Source organism: Nuphar pumila, chromosome 2 (genome assembly GCF_984573655.1).
Source record: "Nuphar pumila chromosome 2, dmNupPumi1.hap1.1, whole genome shotgun sequence".
In the NCBI taxonomy this organism is placed as follows: Eukaryota; Viridiplantae; Streptophyta; class Magnoliopsida; order Nymphaeales; family Nymphaeaceae; genus Nuphar; species Nuphar pumila.
Window position 1 is genome coordinate 85601848 of NC_143250.1, and position 18209 is coordinate 85620056.

Genomic DNA, 18209 nt, shown 5'->3' on the forward strand with positions numbered 1-18209 from the left:
TTAGGTTTTGAAGAAATTGCTGAAATGATTGCTTAAGTTTTTATTCATCTAACACTAGTTAAATATTAAAAGAAGATGCTTTTAACTTTTTCTTCCTATAAATAAATACAGGTGGTTACTTGAGCAATTTATCAAAAGGTTAGGTGTTTATCTTAAATATTCCAAACCTTAAACAGGTAAAACTTAAATTGCCCATACATTAGGCACTTATCTTGTCTGTAAACCACCCAACCTTTTATACGTGAAGCCTTTTTCTCAACCTTTTGACCAGATTCAATGCTACGGATCTGGATTAAGTTTACTACATCAGATCTAGTTCTCATCTAGTATTGGATTCAGGCGGGCTGCTTAATATTCAGATTTATATTTGGATATATTATGATCTGGCCCTTATCAGATCCATCCAAGCTAACCCAATAGCTATTAGCTTATCAGATTAGGTGGGTCTGCAGCCTAGTCAACAAGGATGCAAAAGGATCAGATTGGATCTGATCTCCAACCTAAATCTGATATATTTTTTCTACAATTTGGATCTTAAAAGAGAACCCCAATTAGGGATGTAAACGGTTCGAATTTGGATCGGATGTGGTGAATACCATATACGAAGTAATAGGATGTTGGCTAAACATATTCAAATTCAGATTCAGATTCTGACAGTGAAAAGCTCATACTAGATCCTCTTTTTTACATGGAAACGGATTCAGATATCCCTCAAATTTGGATATTTATTGGTTTATGTCATAAAAAATCAAAACCATATCCACGTCTGATTACAATCCGATATGGTTTTAGCTTAACAAATGCAACTAAACAGAATCAAATTCTGACGGATATCATATAAAATTCGATTCATTGACATCCCTAACCCCAATATAAACTTGAACTGGATTCTGACTTAACATAATGGACTTTTTGCACTCGGAATTTGGATTCGGGTCGGCATTTTTTTCCGGTCTATATTAGCTTTGGATCAAATCCCACCTGTCAGTATTTTTTACACCTAAAAGTCTTGTTTTTAATCTCTTTTTGTTTTCGTTCTCAGGGTCAATATGATCAACGTTAGATTTGGACCCGGATTCAACTCTGCAATATCAAATCTAGGCATTTAGCTTCGTTTCAAAATATTTGGATCCACTATAATCCGGCCCGTATTCACCTAAATGCCAAAATTGTCCTCAATCTTTGCCATAAAATACACCCACGTAAAACAAAGGTCAGGGCAACTGTGAGGGCATTATAGTTATTTAATAACGCTATAAACTGAGGAAGTCCCCTCACACTACCCACGTTCTCTTTCACAACGAGATTGCACAGGAAACCTGTCCGGAATCGATCTGAAACCCCAAAATCCGGCCGTCGATGGAGCCATCCCCGGCTAAGGACGCCGGCGAAGACGCCGCTGTCTTCAAGGAGAAGCGCCACCGCCTGCAGGAGAGGATCGACGGTGGCCGCCGCGAGCAGGACGGCCTCATCGCGTCCCTCCAGAGCATCGTCCCCGGCCTCATCTCCTCCCTCGACCTCTCCCTCCGCGTCGTCTCCGCCTTCAACTCCCTCCCTCCGAACCCTAGAAAGCGGCCCTCCTCATCTTCATCTTCCCTCCCCGCCGATCTTCCCGGCCGGAGAATGCCCCCTCCCTCTGACGCCGGCCCGGCATCCGGACCCGGGTCGCCTGATTCCCGCCCCCGGTCGGACCTCTCCGCCGAGGCCGCCGCCGCCGCCACCGCCAAGGCATTGCCGATCGTCCGATCCATGATCGCCCTCTTGCTTCTCGAGCGGGTGCCCTTCGCATCCATCGACTCGGCCGCGGTGCTTCGGAAGATCGAGAACGAGCAGTCGTCCTCGGTGTCGCCGGCGGAGCGGGCAGCGTTGCTCGAACTTGGTGGGGAGGCTGGGCTGATCGCTGGTGTGGAGGCGGCACTGCGGTCGCTCGCGGAGTCTGGTGGAGCCATCGACCTCGAGGAGTTCGTTGTGAGTGGGAAGTCTAGGGTTATGGTTCTAGGGATCGACCGGAACCGGCTCGTGAAGGAGTTGCCGGAAAACTCTCAGGGGGCGGAGGGCGACGGAGGGGGAGGAGGGGTTCAAGCGCCAGCGGGGACGCTGGCACCAGTTCCAGCAGGTACTGAACCGAACGGGGGGGTGTTTGGGATGATGCCGCGTTCGGAGATGTGGATGGGGTCTGCTGAGCCCCATTTTCCGGGAATCTTTCCTGGTGGAGTTCCACCTCCAGGCGGAGCAATGATGGGCCCGAGAGGAGGAGGAGGGGGTAGGGTTTTAGGGATGATGGGGATGCCGAGACCATTGGGAGTCGGCCCATTGCACCGGCCAGCTCTGCCACCATTGCCGGCCACAACCATGGGTGGCCCGACTGTGCCTGTGAAACCGAGGACAGAGGATGAGGACATGAAGGATCTGGAGACATTGCTGAACAGGAAGTCCTTCAGAGAATTGCAGAAGTCGAAGACAGGGGAGGAGCTTCTCGATCTGATTCACCGGCCTACAGCCAAGGAGACTGCTGTTGCAGCCAAGGTCAGATAGTCAAACGTTATCACCATGATCCATACCGTTTCTGTTATTATTTATCATGGAAATGGTTAATTTATTGCTTGTATAGTTTTATTAGGGCGTTGCACCTTACAGTTTTGTTTGATCGTTCTGTGGTGTGGAAATGTTTCTCCTTTTGTCATATATGGAATCAAGGAATAGTACGGGGAGGGGGGGGGGGCGGGGGGGAAACGATAGCTGATCATGGGATTATTTGCAGTCGATCACAAAGACCCTGACTTAATGGACTATCATAAAGATAGCAATATGAATATTGAGGAGTAAAAAACAGGCATTATCTTAGTGAAATATCAGAAAATATGTGTAGATATATCGGAAGATCTAGAAGGAAAATGAGATTTTAAGAATTTTAGTGTCCTTTCATTTTTCTAGCCATGAAATTATTTTCATTCACGGTAAATGGCTCTTTGGTTGAACGCAGGTTGTTTTGGAAGACCCTCATTGCTTATTCAGCCTTCTGTTGAGGATGATTGAGAATTGTGTTCATTATTATGTGGCTTTTCTTGTTTCGCCAAAGTTCAAAAACTTTCTGCCAGAGCAGTATGAGGATTTTGGGTTCCCTTCAGGCTAGAAATGAGCTGATGACTACTAAACATTAGTTTTTTAGAAGAAATGGTTTACTAAGAAGATCAGAGCAGAGAACAAGCAAAATGAATTATGGATGTATGTTGTCATCCTCAGTAACTGCTTTGGAAAAAGTCTAGGGTTTTTGCTGCCATTTTTCTTAGGCCAAAGAGAGAAAGGTCTGGCTAACATTTGGAAGAGAATGAAACAATTTTAGCAAACGGGCACTTCACTCAAGTTCTACTTCATCCTATCCAAATGTTTTTCCACATTGACCCATAATTGATGAACACGCTTTGTTGAGTTTGGAAGTGAATGTTTTGCAAAGAGTTCAAACCTTCAAGCATTTTTCACCCCACACATCAGAAGTTCTGTAGACATACAATTGTTTGCTCGCATTGTAAAAATCCTCTAGCTGTGTGGATTGAATAAATATTCCATGATTGTTACAACTATAAAAGAGGGGACCGGTAGATATCAATTTACCAACAAAATGTGCAAAAGGTTAGTTAACTGAAATCCTTTGGATCGAGCTTGATAAATGGCCTTGAATCAACCTCAAAAAAGTGAAAGCATGGGTTAGAGCTCCTGGCCCACATAGCTTTGCATGGGTGTCCATCTAGCCATCATTCCAGAGGTGACTGGTTGCAGGGCTTTGTTAAAAAGGTGCCTTTACTTCCTCTTTTTTTAGGGACAAAGCCCTATATTGTCACCAATAGAGTCATATACCTCTAGATTTGAACAACTCATGCACCTAATGTGTCTAAATTTCTGTGCAAGTGTCCATGGAGACTAGACAGATTTAGTGTCCATGTTCAGTAGCTTCAGAGCTATGTCACATGGGTGCGGGTGCGGGGATGCGGCACTTCCAAAAAAACCCGGGTGCGGGGGTGCGGCAAAAATATAAAAAATTATATATATATATATATATATATATATATATATATATATATATATATATATATATAAAGTCCAAAAGTTGGACATAAATGACCCTGGGTGCGTTGACTGCACCCAGGGTCAGGTTGACCGCATTGGGTGCGGGTGCGGCACCTAGTTGGAGAATCCCTGTGACATATAGGGCAAAAAAAAATTTCTTGGCAAATTTTTTTTAAGTCTGAAAATTGGACCAAAATGACCCTGGGTGCATTGACCGCACCCAATGCCGCACCTGCACCCATGTCGCGTCGCGTCGACGCGGGTGCGGCACCCTGCTAGCCAAATCTCTGTGACATAGCTTCAGAGAGTATTTCATGAGAGGCCTTATGCAACTGTTGTAGTAGACCTGTGAAGAAATCTCAAAATTTCAGTGAAGAATCTTATTATTCCATACTGCACTCTCATGGTAGTTAGCTTTCATTTCAAATTAATTGGATACTTTATAGTATCCCTTCAGTTCAAACTTCAAAGTATTTGTCATTTGCCATCTTCAAGTTGCAGGCAGCCACCACTGTTCGATGTAAGAGCTTGATTAATGAGGCTCAGGCATCTAATTCCAAGAACAATGACTTTTGGTAGGTTTGAAAATCTCTGGTGAACTAGTCCCTTCCCGTAAACTTACATTTAGGGCTCCTTGGGGTTGTTGAAAATAGATGTATGTGGAAAGGCTATAAGAAACTGTTCCATAGAAATGGATACGGGTACAAGACATAAGGCAAGTGTGTGGCATATAGGTTTTCTAAGTCTAGGACGTGGTTATATACAAACATAAACCGAGAACAATTTTAATCCATTACAATTAGTGAAGTTATTTGTAGCATTAAATAATAATCTGATGATATAATTTTCCTTTTTGGAGCAAATTACTGAAAAAAAGGGATGAAGATCATTAAAGAATAAATGAAATTAGGGATATGCATTGACTATGTCCATGAAGTGTCATGACACGTTCAATGTTTCCGTGGGCATCATGCCATGTTGACATAGGAAATTCTAGGTGAAACTTTTTTTGATATTTTGTGTGCTCCCTCAAACATGTGGATCTAGACCATTGCCTTTATTCTATCCTTTTTTAGTTTATCTACTCTTGGGTGTTTCTGGTGAGTGCAGGTATTTTTTATGTACATATAGGATCCACCTTATAGGAATATTTTAAACATTGACAGGGGATATTGATGAGTTGAAACGCATAAGCCTTAATGGTAGGTGATCCATCAGTGCCTTTTCTTCCCTCTAATTGTTTCCCCAACCCCATTGAGTTTGCTTATGAGACAAAAGGCAGCCCATAAACCACCCTCTTTGGATCAAATCATCAAAACCTTTAGGCTTTAGTAACCACTTTTCAAGCCAAAATCATAAGGGTAGGAGGTCCTTGAACTATTCAGGTGATGACCATTGGCTTAAACTACCTTGGACAGCAAAGGTAGGCTGTGCAGATGACAAACTACATTTAGCATATGATTTGTCTTATTTGTTACCTTTTCCTGAATTTCTGCTGCAACTCTTATTTGCATCAGACTCAGGTGACTGTTTTTTCTTTTTATCCTTCAAACATCTTACTTTGATTTTCCTGTGCGAGCTTTTCCAATGTCTGCAATTGCTTCTCTAACAAGATGAGTTCTAAGTGATGTTTTGATATTCATCTAAGATGCATGTTTCTGATGGAGTATTACAATTTAGATATTATTCTTGCCTATAGCCTGCATAATTGTCACCAACAATTTCCTGTTTGGCAGTTCAAAACTAAGGGAGGTCCTCAGCTGAAGGAATATTGCACAGCTTTAACAAAAGAAGATTGTCGTCGTCAAAGTGGTTCTTTCATTGCATGTGAGAAGGTCAGTAAAACTGAATTTTGGATGGATTTGGTCTCCAATTTGATTATTTGTCTTTTTTCATATCTTTGCTGCGTAAAGTATGAACTCCCATGTCCTTTTGACCCATCCCTCTGATGGCTATATTAATATTACTCTGTATCTAGCTATATATAACTAAGGTGCTTTGAGACGGCTTCCTGGATGTTGGTGCAGGACACAACTGGATGCTGCCTGTTGTAGGTCAACAAGTAGTTGGCTGTAGTCAAGAAGCACCTAAACCAAATTTGTGAATGTTTATTTGTCCAATCTTATCTAATGCATTGCTGACTGAACATGCTCCAACTGCAATAGTTCAACAATTTGAAACTTTTAGGTTATAAATTTCAATCATAGCAAACCTGGCGATTGCCCGAGTCAGATCAGATCGCCCACTAACTGGGCCGCTGATTCAGGCCAATCCTGTTTTAACCAGGATCAGGCTTGAATTGGCTGACTCGATGAGTCGCCGATTCAGGACTGAGACACTACGAGACTATTCGGTCCTGATTCACCCAGTACGAATCGGATTTCGAACAGGTTCGTTTCAATACAAAACGGTTTTAACCTTTTAAAAGGATTTTTTTTCGAGAAGGGTCGACAGTCGATCCTTCTTGTTCTCTCTCGACACTTCTTGAACCCTAGGCGATTGTCGGCAACCACTGATGATCACCTGCAACCACCATCCGTCGCCGACAACCTCTCTCTCTCTCTCTCTTTGCGAGGCAAGCCGAGGAGGCCCTCTCTCTCTGCAAGGCATGCCGAGGAGGCTCTCTCTCTCTCTGTGAGGCGAGCCTCATCGGCTCTCCCTCCCTCTGTGTCTTTGTGAGGCAAGCCGAGGAGTCTCTCTCTCTCTCTCCAGGGTGAGTCTATGAGGCCTTCTCTCTCTTTGCAAGGTGAGCCTAGACCCTTCTCTCTCAAAGCCCTCACTCTCTCTTTGCCTTGTCTCTGTTGTGGCCTTGGGGCCATAGATTTTTTTTGTCCAAATTGATGGGGTTTTCCTACTTTCCCTATATCGCAGTGTGCACGATGCACACTATTGGGGTTTATTTTGTTGTCCATTGTCCACACAATCCCCCACCACAAAGACACAAACATGGTACATAAAATGGTGAAAAAACCCCCAACCTATGTCACCTGGGTGCGGGTGTGGATACAAAGGGTACAGCACTGCAATTTCAAAAAAATGTGGGTATGGGGACACAACTATATATATCACATAAATACAAATAACTTCAAAATAAACTGAATATAATCTAAATATATATGCTATATCTAAAATATATTATATACTAAAAATATAATTATAAATTATAAATTGAATACAAACTTGTATGTACAAAGGGTAAAATGGCGTGTCCAGATGTTGATGTGTGTCGACATGGGTACGGAGGGCAAAATGGAGTGTCCGTGTGACATAGCCCCCAACCAGTGTTATTAAAAACGCGCCTCAAGGCGCAAAAAGCGCGCCTCGCCTCAAGGCGAGGGCCTTTGTGCCTTGAGGCGCAGGTATAAAGCGCAACACCCATGAGGCGTGCGCCTCATAGGCCTTGAGGCGCACGCCTTGAGGCGAGGCGCGCCTCAGACTGAGGCGTACACGCCTCTTTTTGCTGTAGTTCATGCACAGAAAATGCATTCAACTATTCTTTTTGTTTTCAGTTAATGTGGAAAACCATAAGCCCCTTAGTAAAGGTGCTGCATCGCGCAAATTTATACCCTCCCGCAACCACGCACCCCAATTTTTTTAAAGTGCCCCAACCACGCACCCACACCTATGTGACATAGATGATCAACATGGGAACCTATGGAATTTCTGTTTAGGTCTGTCGACATGGGCTAGGTGACATGTTGACAGGCCTAAAAGAATGAGATAGCTGGATTGTAAAGTAGCACTGTCACAACAAAGAGTCTCATGTTCAAGACCTGAGAGGCTAACCCCAGCCTGCATATCATAAAAAAAAGGAAAATTAAAAAGAAAGGGCTGGCTTACATTTTGCCTTCCTTCAATGGCTTTTGGATTATCAGCTTTTAACAGTGTGAAGGACTTTGTTCATTTTAGAGCCTCTGCTACTTAAGGGCATAGTCACCAATCAGTCATGATGATGATTGTGGAGTGCCACAGCTCTTCTGCTTCTGATGAGCCTTTTGATATGATTGACTGCAGTCACCTTGGTTGAGGTGCTATTGTTGATCTTGTAGCATGTTTATGCTAAACTTTAACATTTAAGTTAAGGGGATACATAACCTACTGACTAAGATATAATTTTTGACCTAGTCATGATATCACTATCAATGTTCAGTGAGTCGATTAGGTGAGATAACTCAAGCACACCTATTTTCCATGAGAAAAGCTTAGCAATTGTGGATAGAGAGAAAAAATGGAAAAGTCAGGAAACATAATAGAAATAGGCTGTCTTTCATGCCAAACTATGGAAAATAGAAAAAAGATAATAGATAGAAATAATATGAAATTGAGAAAAAGATGTTAAATCAGAAATCTAGGAAGGGGAAATATCACAATGTTTCATGATAATATCATTGCATGCTTCAAATTTTCATTATTTTGAAAAAATGATGACAAAATACTTTAATAATATTTCATGAAAATACTGCTAAAACATTGTGATAGTTTGAAAATATTGGAGATATGTGTGTTGTGTTTTCAAGCTTATGAAGAAAAATCCTAAGGCTTAAAGTTTTATTTTTGATGAACTCACTATTCTTGTTTGGGCTTAAATATTGGAGATATGTGTGTTGTATTTTCAAGCTTATGAAGAAAAATCCTAAGGCTTAAAGTTTTATTTTTGATGAACTCATTCACTATTATTTTTTATGAACTCACTATTTTTTGAGATTTTTTATTTCCTGTTGGTTGTTGCTTCATCAATAAAGATTTTTTTATTTATTTATAATTTTAGATATTTTTTTATAGTTTTTTAAAGTTTTTTTAAGTTTTAAAAAAAAAAACTTTGAGGCTTACGCTTTACGCCTCGAGGCTTACGCCTCGCCTCAGATTTTGGTGGAGCGCCTCGCTACGCCTCAACGCTTTTCACAACACTGCCCCCAACAGTTTTTATTCTTTGATGATTTGATTTAGTGAATTTGTTGATTGGAGTTTGATTATTTGCATTCACATTGTAGAAAACATAGTGTTATATTCTATATTTAAAAATTAAAGTATAATTAAAAAAAAAACACTAAAAAAATTTAGGTCCTAAGTTCCTAACCTGGCCGAGTTACTCAGTCGACCCACTGACCCGCGAGTTAGGGGTCGGGTGATCCGAGTCCAAGTCACGAGTTTGCCAACTATGATTTGAACCACTCAATTGCCTGCCCATTCATTGACTTAGATTGTAATTTCATATTTAGATGCAGCTTGGAATTTAGCTTAATTGTAGCGCTAACAGAGTGATTTTACATATACACGACATCCAGCAATTACAATGCCAGAAACTAGAGTTGGGACTATCTCGAAGGTTTTCACTCCCTTTACCAATATCCTACTTTGTTGCAGCCGAAAGCCAGCAATACCATACTCATTTGAATGTATACCCTTCATGCCAATATGCAAGTCCATTTTAAACCAATTTGACCAAATAAAACCTATGTCATAGAGACTCTTCTAACAGGGCACCGCACCCGTGTCACACCCGCACCCAGGCGGGTGCGACACTTGGACACAACTTCCTTTGTGTTAGGTGAAGTCAACCATACTGAGGTCCATTTCTATCCAAACGTAGATTCAGTTAACCCTAATCAAGTCCATTTTTATCTATATTATATATATAAATACATAAATGCAAACAAATACACAGTGTTAACTTAAAATTGTTAAAAATTATATATATATATATATATATATATATCTTCCCCACACCCGCGCACCCAAGTTTTTTTAAAGTGCCACATCGCCGCATCCGCATCCGCACCTATGTGACATAGAATAAAACACATTGTATTGACCTGCACCATTCTGGCAATAACCAGTCTCACCATACCACTTTTCAGCCAATCTGAGGCCATGGGCTTCTCAATTGTATTTTCGGTCATACACACTTACCTATAAACATACATATGTTGTCTATATTTATGTATACCAATTCCTTGAGAAAGTCATGTCATAACCTCCATATGCTTGTGTTACAACCAGTGTTGTTAAAAACGCGCCTCGCCTCGAGGCGAGGGCCTTTTGACTTGAGGCACACTTAAAAAGCGTAAAACCATAAAAGTGTACGCCTCATGCGCCTTGAGGTGAGGCGCGCCTCACCGTGAGGTGCGCATTAAAAAAAATCGGATGGGCCCAGACCCGAGTCCGACCCGGACCCGTATTCTCGAAGGTTCGAGAGAACCTGTGTCTTTAAAAAAGACACAGGCGCCTCGGGCGAGGGGCAAAAGCCCTCGCCCCTTCTCTCTCCACTCCGTCCCCTCTCGTCCCCCGCGACCGCTGTCGCCGGCCACCACCCGCCGTCGGTCATCGCTTCTTCCACCTTCTTCTTTCCTCTGCTGAGAAGGTGTCGGCGACCCGCCGTCCACCACCATCTTCTTTTCTCTGTTGCGAGGGCGCCAACGACTCACCGCCACCGCCATCCGTTCTGGCGATCTCGGCCGACATCCCCGACGCCGCCTTTCCTCTGCGTTTTTCGGTGACGTCGGAGTCGCCGCCGCCAGGTAAACCCTCTTATTTACTTCTTCTCCGTGAGGGGTCGACCGACAGGGGGCAGAGCCCCCTGTCGTCGCCTCTCGTCCGCAGGGGGTTACCCCTTGCCTTTCTTTTGGGGTCGACCGACAGGGGGCGGTGCCTCCTGTCGTCGCCTCTCGTGGGAAGGGGGTTCCCCCCCCTCTGCTTTTCTCTCTTGGTTGACCGACAGGGGGGCGGAGCCCCCTGTCGTCGCCTCTCGTCGGTAGGGGGTTACCCCCTGCCTTTCTTTTGGGGTCGGCCGACAAGGGGGCGGTGCCCCCTGTTGTCGCCTCTCGTGGGCAGGGGGTCCCCCCCCCCCCCCTCCCTTGCTTTTCTCTCTTGGTCGACCGACAGGGGGGCGAAGCCCCCTGTCGCTCACCTTGTCGTCAGGCAGGGGGATTTGCACCCCCTGTCCTTCTTGCTTTGCCGGCAGGGGGCTCCAACCCCCCTGCCATTTGCCTTGTCAACAGGGGGGCTTTGCTCCCTCCTGTCCTCCTTGCTTTGCCGGCGGGGGGCTCCACCCCCCCTGCCATTTGCCTTGTCGACAGGGGGGCTCTGCTCCCCCTGTCCCTTTTGTTGTTAATGTTAGTTTTTTTATTGAATGAATGTTCATATTTTTTTCTTAGATGCTTACATAAATCAAGTTGTTGCATTAATGTTACTTTTACATGTTAATCTCATATTTTTTCCGTATTTATTTGAGATTTTTTATTTCGTGTTGGTTGGTGCTTCATCAATAAAGCATTTCTTATTTATTTATAATTTTTATAGTTTTTTTAAATTAATTTTTTTTGAGGCTTACGCCTCGCCTCAGATTTTGGTGGAGCGCCTCGCTCCTCAACGCTTTTCACAACACTGGTTACAACATACGTGCACCAATGCTCATGTTGTTGCAAATTGGAGTGAGGGTTGGGAGATGTAGGTGAGCATAATCTTGTTATAATCATGTACAAAGAAATGGGAATAATAAGATGTGAGAAATGCTTCAAATTGTCTTCCATTTGCGCTTACATAACTTTTGTAAGTAGGCCCAGCGATCTAAGTTGTGCATCAGGCTTGCATAAGACACCAAATCACTAATGATAATGATTATAAATTTTGTGCATTAAAAAATTAGTGTTCAAACCAAGGTTGTAAGTATCGTATCGGTCAGGCCCAAATTAAGACTGTATCGTATAGTATCATATTGTAAAATATCATAAATTTTTAATAAAAAAATTCAAAAAATCAGAAAAAATTAACAAAAATTATAAAAAAAATCAGATCATAAGAAACAATGATGAATTGTATAAAATACAACCATAAAATCACATATGAAACATTTATGTTTCTATGAGCTGCATAAGACATCATCAAACATCAACTAATATAAAATCATAGATAATATTGCATACACATCTCATAAGAACAATGCAAAATATTAAATATCTTGCAATTAAGAACATGCCACAAGAGTAGTACTTTCATATTACATAAACGAAAATATTATGGCAATAGTTGTACTTGATTTTCAATCGATTTTCACTCATTACTTAAGTGTCTCATTGTCATGTTGGCGAGGGGTTCTAAGGGGGCAGCACCTCTCGAGGCAATTTTTTTTTTGTGGGTAGCTTTGTAATTTTATTCATAATAATTTTTTTTACCTTAACCCACTTCTTTGAGTGAAAAAATAGTGAAAATGCACTTTTACTTTAGGAAACCGCAAAATCCTTCTCCCTTGTGCACGATCGGCTCCCAAATCACTCTCACGAGTCATAGGGTGTGCCGATATTTGTCTAATGGCTTCTACACAAATGAGAGTCATTCCTCAAGAGGTCTTTAAAACCCAAAACTGAAAAATTACAAATTAGTCATTTTTTAAGAGGGTTGACCCTGTATCGTACTATACAGTATGATCTGGGCATGTATCATATGATACATACAACTATGATACACATTCGTATCGCGATACAAGTGTGTATCATATCGATATTCTAAATAGTAACGAAATGTATCATACCTTATCGTACGATACATACAACATTGGTTCAAACTGGGTTTTTTCATTTAGGCATTTACCCATTGTTCTTATTAGCAATATTTGTCAATAAGTTAATTTGTACTTGATATGAAATGGTAGTGTAGAGTTGGGAATCCTAGGGATTGGGATGTTGAAAGGATTGTATATCTGTGCTTTCATTTTTCTAATGAAAATAGTTCTAAGATGTTCATTGAGAATCATCAAGGGGCTGTGCTTTCCTCAATGTGTCAGTTCTCTCTTGCAGGTCCATTTTCGTCGTATAATTGCTCCACATACAGATATCAATTTAGGTGACTGCTCTTTTCTGGACACTTGTAGGCACATGAAGGTAAATATTTATTCATCATAAATACTTTGTTATTTTCACCCTTCAGAGTAAAGTTCAATTAATATATGCTTATACATGCAGACGTGCAAGTATGTGCACTATGAGCTTGATCCAACCCCAGATGTTCCTGCAATGATGATGGGGGCAGCTAATCTCACCCCCCAGAAGCCAATAAAGCCACAACGTGCTGAATACTGTTCAGAGGTAGAACTTGGCGAGCCACAGTGGATTAACTGTGACATTCGTAACTTTCGTATGGACATTTTGGGCCAGTTTGGAGTTATCATGGCTGACCCACCCTGGGACATTCACATGGAATTGCCTTATGGAACAATGGCTGATGATGAGATGAGGAATCTTAATGTTCCTGCATTGCAGACTGATGGCCTGATTTTTCTGTGGGTTACTGGGCGTGCGATGGAGCTTGGACGGGAGTGGTAGATTAACTCATCTTTCCCTGATAGCAATATTTTGTATATGCAAGCCATAGCCAACAATATTTCCTTACAATAAGATTGGCAAGTTTTTCTTAAGAAAATTTACAAAATTAGTGGGTTTTCTTGGGGAAACCAGGGGGATTAAAAAAACATAAAATATCATGACTACATTGTGATATTTTTATGTTGAAGTTATTTAGTATATATCCTGAAGTTTTGTACTTTTGTTATTTTTGTTTTTGAAAAATCATTTAAAATGAAATGAAAACATAAATTGGAATATTGCAACATTTGGTGAATATGATGCAAGCTTAATTGTGTAACCAGCATTAAGATCTTATATACCCAAACTGAATATGATGCAAGCTAGGGATACTTGATTTTCACTTCTGCTGCACAAAGGCAAGACTTGTTCAAGATTTCCTTAGCAAAAAGAAGAATTAGTTAGATATTCTTTTTGTTTTTTTTGGGGTGGTGGGGGGTCTTGGGTGTTGGTGCAGATAAGATATTGACGTTAATTAAGATGAAAAATACTTCTGTTTCTTCTTATACAACTTTTCAAAGGTATTAATGGAAACATCAGGTTTTGTTATTTCTTGTGCCAAAGCATTTTTTTCCTGCCCACGAGTGACTAGTTCTTTTCCTTTTTTAAATTCTTGTTCCATTCATTTGCTTGTTTAAATTAATGCTTTTCCATCTAAGTGTCTATAAGTGGCCATATGTTATTGTTGAAAAACAACTCATTTAGCAAAACCTGCTTTATGTAGATTTCTCTGAGCTTATAGACTTTTGCTATATAAATGTCAGCCTGGAGCTTTGGGGGTACAAGCGTGTTGAGGAACTTATCTGGGTGAAGACCAATCAACTACAAAGAATTATCAGAACGGGCCGTACTGGTCACTGGCTAAATCATAGTAAAGAGCATTGTCTTGTTGGGATTAAGGGTAATCCGGAAGTTAATCGGAACATAGATACTGATGTCCTTGTTGCTGAAGTTCGGGAGACGAGCCGAAAACCAGATGAGGTAATTACAATGTCTCTTTTTTTTTAAGATAATTATTTTTGTCAGTAACTAAACTAAATTAGAGCATGTATATACATAAAACATAAATAAGGTTTCTTCTTTGACCATGTTTATGGTGCATTTGTACACTTGCATAGATAGGAGACAAAAAAAGGTTTTTTTTTTCAATCAAGTTAAGGTTAAAAAATATACTGACAACAGCATATATAAGATTATCCAATGAAATGTTGTCAGAACATAGAAATGCCTTCAAATGCATACAAATCTCTTTTCTTAACAACCAGCAGGCAAATCCATAAAGAAGTTGGGGAACCATCTAGCAAAACCAAAAAGGTTCGCCATGGAGCAGTATCCATGTTTCTTGAACTTTATGTGGCATGCATTTTTTTTTTCTACTTTCATGAATATATTGCCATACAGTATTTTAATTGGAAAAACTATTCCATGGCAATAACCATATTGTGCATTGTAGCTGTATCCATGCAAAGTTGCTTCGGATTTACTTTGCATTTTTATTAGCACAGACAAGTGATAGGTGAAGCACTGTGGATCTGCAGGTTGATTTAACAGCCTATGAAACCAGTGAATGTGTATTGAACCAAGCTCAGCCTTAGAATGAGTTGTGCTACTTATTTTTTGTTTTTAATTCTTAGAACTGAGAATAGAAGAAAACATTGGAAGCCTACAATTCAACTTTTGCCAAAAAACACCTCAGCCCAATTCTCCATATGTACCACTAGCTCTGAATGTTAGACATGAAGTTGATAGTACAACCAAGCCTTCAAAGAATAATTCTTGTGTTGAAACTCTAAATTGAACATAGTGGTAATCTACTAGTCAAGACCATGACCAGTTGCATTTGTCTCCTGTGATATATGATGAGGAAATGTCATGGTATTTGCCTATGAGTTATTCTCTGTGGAAAGCGGAAATAGGTATGAGTTCATATGAAGAATAAATTAGTCAGTAAAGTTGTGCAGGTTATATACCAAACATGTTTTACAAGGGGTGACAAACTGATGCGTGAAGAAGGCAACCTTTTATTCTTTACTGTTTGGATGGGGATAGATCGATTCCAAACATTTTCTTGAAGCTAACTGATTTGCCTTTCTATGAAGTAACAAATTCTTTGTATTTCAAAGAGGTAATGACAAGTATCATAGAGCTTCACTCGTGACTGACATCCCTAGTCTGATTATCCATTAAATTGAAATGGATTTGGCCATGCTCATGAAGCTTCTAGTTTATCTTCATGCACAATCAGCCATCAAGACATCTATGCTCACTACTATGCATGAATAATGCTCCTGTGTTATCATTTACATTTCATTCATTTCAATATGGAGTACACTAAAAATGGATGGATTATTGCCATTTATATGCAACACTGCTGGAAATTTTACAGATACTCAGCTGTTGATGAGCTTCCATGCCAGTTGATGCATAGCCAACTTGCTTTGTGCACGTGATTTGAATGTAATAAATGATCAGATAGCCACATAGGCATGTTACCGTAGTTTGACATTTGACAATTGCATAAGAGTTAATACTTAATACCATGTTCACAAAAAGTTTCCGACTTTCTTCTTAATTTTGCAGATGTACCCATTGCTCGAGAGAATCAGTCCAAGGACAAGGAAATTGGAGCTCTTTGCTCGTATGCACAATACTCATGCTGGGTAGGTGTCTGGTAGTTTTAACGGTATACGCCGTTTTGTTTTTTATCCTAATTAAACACTAGTAAATTGTTTTCCAGAAACTAATACAAATACATGAGTAGAAGAGTTGCTGCAAGATGGATGAATGCATTTTTTATTCATTCAGAAAATAATTGTTAACGTCAAAATTTGTCATTATCACCTACTTACCTATTTCTCTATCTATGTTTTAATGAAATTTTGCTTCATTTTAGAAACAAAATGTCAAAATTTGTCATTATCACCTACTTATTTCTCTATCTTTGTTTTAAATAAATTTTGCTTCATTTTAGAAACAAAATGTCAAAATTTGTCAGTTCAGCTTGAAGCTGTGCATGAGATGTCCAATCAGTTTTCCCCCTTTTCACATCTTAGTATTAAATTTTGTACGAGAATAGAGTCATCACCCGAAACAGTAGTTATGACAATTTTGTGGAGTTATACTTTCTCCTGATGTAATTTTGGGCAACTCCAAAGTTGCAAATTTTCACTTAAGTTTTGGGTAACGAACTCTTTCACTGCAGTTTCTGTAATTTGAATGTTATATGAAGACTGGTGCAAGCACGAGCGTGTGTGTGTGTGTGTGTGAGAGAGAGAGAGAGAGAGAGAGAGAGAGAGAGAGAGAGAGAGAGAGAGATGGCTTTAACCTTGTCACCTGTAGATTTATCGTCATGCCCTTGATATTGGTGTTTGTTTGATGCCTCAGGTGGATATCGCTTGGCAACCAACTGAATGGAGCGAGATTAGTAGATGAAGGCCTGCGAGCTAGGTTCAAGGCTGCATATCCAGACCTTGAGGTGCAGCCAGCTTCTCCTCCCAGGTCCTCCACAATTGACACAGATTCAAACCCTGGTCCATTGAGAAACCCATTCTCAGGTGCTGACTCGAAATCGGCAAACCAGTTTGTAGAACTGACTGCCAGCGAGTCTTTTGCATCAGATGAGAAGCCCATGGGTCCGCAAATGCAACTTGTGTCTTGAGAGATGGTAAATATCAGGCATGCCTTAGCTTCAAGTTGTATTAAAAACGTTTATTTGATTATTTATATAAAATACAAACGATGGTGTTTTCCATGTTGCTCGTAGCTTTCATCAAACAGTTTTTCTTAACTCGTGCATGCAGAGACACTATGTGAGAACAATGCTGGTAATGTTGGGACGGCATTCCGTAAATAGGCGATAAGTTGGATGGTCTTTTATAATCTACTCATTGGAGTTTTCTTCCAATCATCAGGCAATATCATAACGTCCAATCACATTGCAGCTTTGCATGGGACCCACAACACAATCTGGGCCCACTCAAATCAATGCCATGTGATTGGTGTTGTGAGCTTTAAGTGTTTATGAGATTGCTCATTTTGGGATCTCCAACTCCTGGGTTTCTTTGCTTGTGTGTGTGTGTGTGTGTGCGCGGGCGGGGCCCACAGTGCTCACTTCTTGGGAATCATTAATGTTTCCTTTCAACTGTACCATATGTTTGATCCTATTCCTGTCATCATCAATTCAATGACGACATTCTTTGCCGGACATTGGTGGTATCGTCTGATTGAAGGACCCGTTTCTTGCACTTGGATTTAGATCTGATAGATCCAGACTAGGACTTTATCAGGCGTGACCCTGACCGCTCTTGAACCTGTAGCCGAGTCTTGGTCCAATTTTAACATGTCATGACAGAAAAGGATTGGGATAGGCGCCATGAGCGAAGGATTGGACGCTGTTGGCTACCACCAAATGGTACTGCATAAAATATGACCTTTAACGCTACTAGGCCTCTATGCATAATAGGAGCGTTGGATTAGTTTTATTGACTGCTCTTTTTTGCATGTCTTTCAGCTATACCTGACATCAATAGCAGAGTTACAATCTGGAACGAGTTACCTGTAGGCAACTTCCTTGCTTTTTCACACCCAAGTGCTCAAGCAACTTGATCACTGTAGTTTCTCCACCATTATGGGGAGGGCTTGTTCTCCCATCATTTTTGTCTACTTGAATGATTAGAGATGAGGTATTTGCTTCATGATACATGTTATCATTCTTCTTTTACTCTAAATAGACAGGAATGGAGAAATATTACTGGTAAAGCTGACCCATAGAGTTGGTAAAAGGCTTGA

The 18209-nt window shown here is 40.8% G+C and overlaps 1 protein-coding gene across 1 annotated transcript; it reads left to right on the plus strand.

Moving 5' to 3' along the window:
• The first annotated feature begins 1285 nt into the window (after positions 1-1285).
• Positions 1286-17172, plus strand: LOC149845925 (putative N(6)-adenosine-methyltransferase MT-A70-like). The gene is made up of 7 exons (XM_089996086.1): positions 1286-2526; positions 5802-5900; positions 12858-12941; positions 13023-13378; positions 14186-14402; positions 16002-16081; positions 16806-17172. Exons 1-7 carry the CDS (start codon positions 1360-1362, stop codon positions 17077-17079), a joined length of 2277 nt encoding a protein of 758 aa, XP_089852212.1. The 5' UTR covers positions 1286-1359; the 3' UTR covers positions 17080-17172.
• The last annotated feature ends 1037 nt before the right edge of the window (positions 17173-18209 follow it).

What these genes read in the sequence shown, in the direction of transcription:
- LOC149845925 (XM_089996086.1), top strand. Translation starts at nt 1,360, where the DNA reads ATGGAGCCATCCCCGGCTAAGGACGCCGGCGAAGACGCCGCTGTCTTC. An exon ending in ATGGAGCTTGGACGGGAGTG is followed by an intron (nt 13,379 to 14,185) that starts GTAGATTAACTC and finishes TATAAATGTCAG; the next exon opens with CCTGGAGCTTTGGGGGTACA. An exon ending in CGAGCCGAAAACCAGATGAG is followed by an intron (nt 14,403 to 16,001) that starts GTAATTACAATG and finishes TTAATTTTGCAG; the next exon opens with ATGTACCCATTGCTCGAGAG.